Here is a 6,351-nt window from a genome sequence, read left to right on the forward strand (position 1 = left end):
ACTGATTTGACGGATAAAACAGATTGACAGACGATTACAGATGACAAAAGTAAGAAAATAATCAAAAAGACTTCCCTAGTCATCTTTTGGATCTCAATCTTTAGCAAATGCACAGATTATTTGACCGAAATTTTGAATGATTCAAGAATGTAGTTGGAAAACACAAAAATTAATTTTCCCAGCAAAGATAGTGCTGGTGGTTACGTCCGACCATGCAAATATAGGCAGCATAGACTCGAGTTGGCACTCTGGATATGTACCTCTCATGCTGATAAAAAAGTCATCATTTTGAATAAATTATATTTAACGAACGGTGGATTAAAATATGTTAATATTGAATATATTTTATATACTCTTGTTGTTTGATAATTATCAACACTCTCTCAAACAAACACTGAATCTAGCAGCTCGATGATTAGGCACAACAAATGCAGGATCTTCCACTGCATTCTCCATCCTTGTACCCAAACTGCTTGCAACTGCTATCACACAGCCTATCATGAACACAATTGCCCATGGTTTTGCAGCGATTACGCAGTTGAGGGAGACCCACCTTCACCAGGTGAGCCCGTTGTATCCGACTGGAATGGACAGAAACGTTAGGCTGAATTGTTGATGCTAGAATAAATGGAAATACCTTCATACTGATCCAAGTCTTCACGCTCTGCTGAACTGTCTTGTGATTGAGCACTAACTATTGAAGTACAGATCCAGAAAACGTAATCTTGATACAATTAGAATGTACTATTTTGAATTGTTTCCATCAATGAATAATTTAGATAAACGAACACAATCCAAAATCTTAACCGGAGAAATGGACTTGTTCTTAAATAAGCCTGAACCATGATTTCTTATGTCATCACAGTTCAAAGGCTCGTCATAAATAATTCCGTTTATTTCGCATGCATCACAAGGTGCGTACACACGATAGGAATTGAAAAATAATCTGGATTCTAAAAGAGCATTCGCATCATCGCGTGATCCAAAAACTACTCTTAATTTATCCAGAGAATTTTTTTTAATTTCCTTCACAGATTTATACTTTTTATAAATCTCTGAGGAAATAAGCAACACATTTATAGGTTTTTCCTGAAATAGACAATAAAGGGTCCAGAGAAACTAGAAGGGTAAACCTTCACTCGAAAAGATTTGGTCATTGAAGTGGTGGCAGAATGCACAGAATTCTCTTTTGATCCCCCCCTCATCCCCATCAGTTTCCCTAACGGAAACAAAAGATCAATATTACAACAAGATCAAATGTGAGATGAACAAAAGAAAACAAAAAAAAGAAACAAATTATTAAAATAAAATTATACTCAAGGTTTTTCCAGTGAACCAAACTCCATGGACGGAAAAAACGGCGGAAACTTGAGTTCAAATAACTTGAAACAGCAACTCTTCAAGCAACCATGTTGGGAAATCCACAAACTAACTCGTCAAAATCGTAAATCGAAGCCTCAGAAAATTCGAATCTGAAACGGGAAAAAAATTGACAAGCGAAGAAAAAAAACCTTTTAGCCAGGTCAAGGCCTACTTACCGAGTATGGTTCTGTAGTTCAAGAGCAGTAAAATAAGCTCAGATGAATTTATTTGCAAAATTATTAATTTGAATACGATTTATTTATACTGTTCGGAATTTGAATCAATGTGTTGGGAATATGAGACATAATGAACAAAGTGTTCGGTATTTCAAGCAAAATAGTGACCCATACTTTTTCGTAAAACTAATAGTAAATTATGAAGTATCATTATTTTTATCAACCACATTCAATGCTTACCCGTTGAACTTCGCGAAGAAATTTAAAATTTCAAAATATCTGCTGATTTATGCCCAGTAGATGCATGTGAAGTTGCTGTAAGCCTTAAGTGTTCGGAATATGAGTCAAAACGGTAATTTGTAGACGGTGTCTTAGCCATTTTAGCCACCTTGTAAACGTCACCCTATACTGCCCATATTCACATAGTCGACGTTAGCGCCAATATGATAAATACATTTTTATCATATTTCAGCGCATATTTCTTCTGAAATATGAGCTATAAGAAGAAAACGGATTAATATGAGCACATACAGCAACTTGTCCGAAGAAACACCCAGTTTCCTAGAATGTGTATTCGTTTTGTTTAGCGTTTGAACCAGGTTGCTATGACAGTTATCTGGTGTTTACGTCAATTCATCCATATAATCGTTCACCAAACTCACTGATTTGACGGATAAAACAGATTGACAGACGATTACAGATGACAAAAGTAAGAAATTAATCAAAAAGACTTCCCTAGTCATCCTTTTGATCTCAATCTTTAGCAAATGCACAGATTATTTGACCGAAATTTTTGAATGATTCAGGAATGTAGTTGGGAAAACACAAAAATTAATTTTCCCAGCAAAGATAGTGCTGGTGGTTACGTCGACCATGCAAATATAGGCAGCATAGACTCGAGTTGGCACTCTGGATATGTACCTCTCATGCTGATAAAAAGTCATCATTTTGAATAAATTATATTTAACGAACGGTGGATTAAAATATGTTAATATTGAATATATTTTATATACTCTTGTTGTTTGATAATTATCAACACTCTCTCAAACAAACACTGAATCTAGCAGCTCGATGATTAGGCACAACAAATGCAGGATCTTCCACTGCATTCTCCATCCTTGTACCCAAACTGCTTGCAACTGCTATCACACAGCCTATCATGAACACAATTGCCCATGGTTTTGCAGCGATTACGCAGTTGAGGGAGACCCACCTTCACCAGGTTGAGCCCGTTGTATCCGACTGGAATGGACAGAAACGTTAGGCTGAATTGTTGATGCTAGAATAAATGGAAATACCTTCATACTGATCCAAGTCTTCACGCTCTGCTGAACTGTCTTGTGATTGAGCACTAACTATTGATGCAAAGCACAGAAGTGCAAGACTGAAGACAATAGTAAATTGCATGATGGTTTGGTTCTGATGGACCTTAGCTTTAGTAAGAAAGAAATGTGTGTTGGAACTGATATAATCGAAAGTCCCAACAAGCTACTTTTATATCAATCTAAAACGGAATCCGAATACGGAAGCTGGAAAACCCCCTTATCATATTTTTCTCCGTGAACTTTCTTGTAGATCTTATCAGAAACAAAGTAATGCTCAAGTTACAAGATCTGTCTTTCTGATTACGGTGCAATATCTCAACCTTTGCTGATATCAAGCAGCCGAGGCACTTTGTCTGATTCACACATTAATGCTCAATTCAGATAGGAGCAACATTATTGCCCTTTGTTGGGTTGGTAAAATGGGATTATCGTACACTTAATTTTGGAAGCCAGTCATAAATTAAATTTGATTACAGATAGGCCAACATTTCTGGTTTTGCATGGCATGGTTAAGAATAATGCCTGAATTCATATGTCAAGGGGTTAGAGAGGCAAAAAAGGTGTAAGTTCCAATTTAGAAAAAAAAGGTTTCTCAGCAATTTTGCACTCCAAATTAATTGTATGTGAATCAAAAAACAAGCCTATTCTCTATCGACTTATGGAGGTTCGACTGTATGATATTATTCATAGAAGATTATTGATAAAGTTTTCTATAGGATTTTCATTGAAATGTGGACGCGGAATAAATAGAGAAATTATTCCAAAATGGTGTAGAACAGTGGTACTCAATCTGCGACCTGTGGTCCGCATGGAATTGTCATGATCCAGAAATGCAAGCAGTCATTTCGTACAATGCAAATAAGCTCGTTATCATTAAAATTTTAAATTAGTTTTTGATGTGTTTTAGAAAATGAGCTGCATACGTATATGTCTCAAACGTCCCATATGAAATCAATGGAAATTTACAGGATTTTGCTATAAAACTCCAAGAGCTCGTAGAGAATCCACAGGAAACGCTAGAACACCTAAGCATCTCGCATGAAATCCACAGTATCCCATCTAAAATTATTAGAAACTCGTTGAGGATTCCTATAGGATATGATATATGCCCAAGATATCATTAGGGTAAACATCAATTCACTCGCTCAGATTCTTAAGTTTCCCGCTGCGATATTGCTAAGAATTCATCCAAGTCTACCGATTGGGAATTTTCAGAAGTCTATCATTCCAGGCTACTCATTTGCCTATTCCCTCAATTTTTCTGGAAAAACCTATCAGAATCTTTCAAGACATTGCCATAAGTACATTCTAGGTGTAAACAAGGAAAATTCCAGCAGGAGGTCATAGGAACGGTCTGGGGATCTGGAGAATTCCTTGAGCAGACTTTATGGAGTTTTCTTACGGATTCTTACGAATGTATTAATTGGTTACTTGGGGATGCTTGCGTGAAACCTTATTGAGTTCCAAGTAAACTCTTGAGATTTGATTTTGATGACTTACTTCAAATAAATGACAGTGGTTTTGGAGGTGCGAATGGGTCCATTGGAAGCCGTATGCGGTTAAACGCGCGAGGATCATAGATTCAAATCTTCGCCATTCGAGGATTTTTTTGGGTTTGGAAATTTTCTCGGAAGTTTCCTTTGGCATTAGAATTTTTTCCCGTTGGCCACACATATACGCAAGCAAAAATGGATCAATCGGCAAAGAAACCTCTCAGTTAACAACCGTGGAAATGCGCATGAGAACACTAAGTTGGAAAGCAGGCTGTATTACAGTTGGAACGTATAACAGAAAAAAAGATGCGAATGTAGTAGAAAATTGTAAGTTAGAGTGTTAGGCTTGATTTTCATTCCTAATACACGAGCAGATGTCATAGCAATTGCATTCATAGTCCCTTTTGCAGATGTAAATCCCCCAATTCTTAAGGATTGTCGCGGTGATCCACCAATCGTCCCGTCGCTAATGAACCAGCTCAAATTGAGGCATGCATGTGCTTATGCGCACTTTACGCTTTCGGTGATTTACACGGTAGCGTACGGTGGCAGCTCATTCATTGTTTCCCCAATATAAATTCGCAGAGCTCGTCGATTATCACATCATTCAATTCCACAAGCTCGTTCAAGCGATATCAGCTCTATTCCATTCGATCCCGAAAGGACCAACCATGAAGTCGATCACTGTCATTTGTTTCCTGGCTCTGTGCACCGTGGCCATCACTAGTGCCTACCCACAGGAACCGGTGCTGGCGGACGAAGCTCGCCCTTTTGCAAACTCTCTTTGTAAGTAAATCCACCAATTTATAATCAAAGAAAACTCTCTATCAAGAATTTCTCTTCATCACAGTCGATGAACTGCCGGAGGAAACCTATCAGGCCGCCGTGGAGAACTTCCGTCTGAAACGGGCCACCTGTGATCTGCTGAGTGGATTCGGCGTTGGTGATAGTGCTTGTGCTGCTCATTGCATTGCCCGTGGCAATCGGGGAGGTTACTGCAACTCCAAGAAGGTGTGCGTCTGTCGGAATTGAACAATTTGAGTTCATTTCTGCAACTGTTAGATGCTCTATAAAATGTTCCTTTTAAATAAAAATAATGCATAATTTTGTTAAATGGTATATTAAATTGAGTTTTATTGCAATATATTTTCCTATCAATATCCTTCGCCTGCTGTGAATATAATATTTTAAGGTTTTACCTTTTGCACATCGCAGTCGTATATCGTGTAACAGGTACGATGATATTCTACACAGTTCGAACAATATATCACAATATTACGTAATTTCAGACTTAAATTTATATGACGTCATGTTTACAACGCATAAATAATGTTAACATGACCTGTACTCTTCATTATTTTAACAGTGTATGCCCAGGGAAGTCAAGAAAATTTCAATTACGAAAAGATCCTGAATAGACCGGGAATCGAACCCAAACACCTTCAGCATGGCTTTGCTTTATTGCCGTGGACTCTAACCACTCGGCTAAGGAAAGTAAAAAAATAATTGATGCTCTTACATTTCATTTGCCGTAGCGTTTAGAATGTTCACAGGTGAGTTGATTTCACCTGCTTATAAGAGAAAAGAAAAACACGTATTCAATTTACTTAACATAACTCAACCTAAATATATAACGCATTAATCGTGGCAATAGAAGATTGTAACGAATTTTGCCTGAAATTATTAATTATTTTATTTGACATTTTTTCCAATGTTTCAACGTTGGATATTCTATATAACTCATTGGTACTATACTAAGGAGGAATCATTTTCAAAATGTTATTTTGAATTCTCTGCAGAGCTCTCCTCCTGGTATTACAATAGCTAGTCCATATTGGTACAGCATACAACATGGCTGGCCTGAAAATATGTTTGAATATCAAATGCTTATTCTTAACACAAAGTTTTGATTTTCTATTAATAAGGGGATAGAGACATTTTACATATTTGTTACATTTGGCTTCAAAGCCCTCAATGTGATTTTTGAAAGTTAAA

The 6,351-nt window shown here is 37.0% G+C and overlaps 1 protein-coding gene and 2 long non-coding RNA genes across 3 annotated transcripts; 1 reads left to right on the forward strand and 2 right to left on the reverse strand.

The window, feature by feature from the left end:
* Positions 1 to 318: 318 nt before the first annotated feature.
* Positions 319 to 700, reverse strand: LOC110680760. Its single transcript, XR_002502976.1, has 2 exons — positions 638 to 700; positions 319 to 581 (listed from the first exon to the last, which is right to left on the reverse strand). It is a non-coding gene; the product is annotated as an uncharacterized LOC110680760 (long non-coding RNA).
* A 1,816-nt stretch (positions 701 to 2,516) lies between these two features.
* On the reverse strand, positions 2,517 to 3,014 carry LOC5579098. Its single transcript, XR_002502975.1, has 2 exons — positions 2,837 to 3,014; positions 2,517 to 2,780 (listed from the first exon to the last, which is right to left on the reverse strand). It is a non-coding gene; the product is annotated as an uncharacterized LOC5579098 (long non-coding RNA).
* A 1,822-nt stretch (positions 3,015 to 4,836) lies between these two features.
* Positions 4,837 to 5,477, forward strand: LOC110680759 (defensin-A). Its single transcript, XM_021856546.1, has 3 exons — positions 4,837 to 4,879; positions 4,942 to 5,142; positions 5,207 to 5,477. The coding sequence occupies exons 1-3, from the start codon at positions 4,852 to 4,854 to the stop codon at positions 5,386 to 5,388; spliced, it is 411 nt and encodes a 136-aa protein (XP_021712238.1). The 5' UTR covers positions 4,837 to 4,851; the 3' UTR covers positions 5,389 to 5,477.
* Positions 5,478 to 6,351: the final 874 nt, after the last annotated feature.

Source organism: Aedes aegypti, unplaced genomic scaffold, assembly GCF_002204515.2.
Source record: "Aedes aegypti strain LVP_AGWG unplaced genomic scaffold, AaegL5.0 Primary Assembly AGWG_AaegL5_hic_scaff_1784_PBJ_arrow, whole genome shotgun sequence".
Classification (NCBI taxonomy): domain Eukaryota; kingdom Metazoa; phylum Arthropoda; class Insecta; order Diptera; family Culicidae; genus Aedes; species Aedes aegypti.

Bases quoted from the DNA above. Each gene is read 5' to 3' on its own strand.
- LOC110680759 (XM_021856546.1), top strand. From the start codon at position 4,852: ATGTGCTTATGCGCACTTTACGCTTTCG. The intron at 4,880-4,941 runs GTGATTTACACG...ATAAATTCGCAG, and splicing joins ATGCGCACTTTACGCTTTCG to AGCTCGTCGATTATCACATC. The intron at 5,143-5,206 runs GTAAGTAAATCC...TCTTCATCACAG, and splicing joins CCCTTTTGCAAACTCTCTTT to TCGATGAACTGCCGGAGGAA.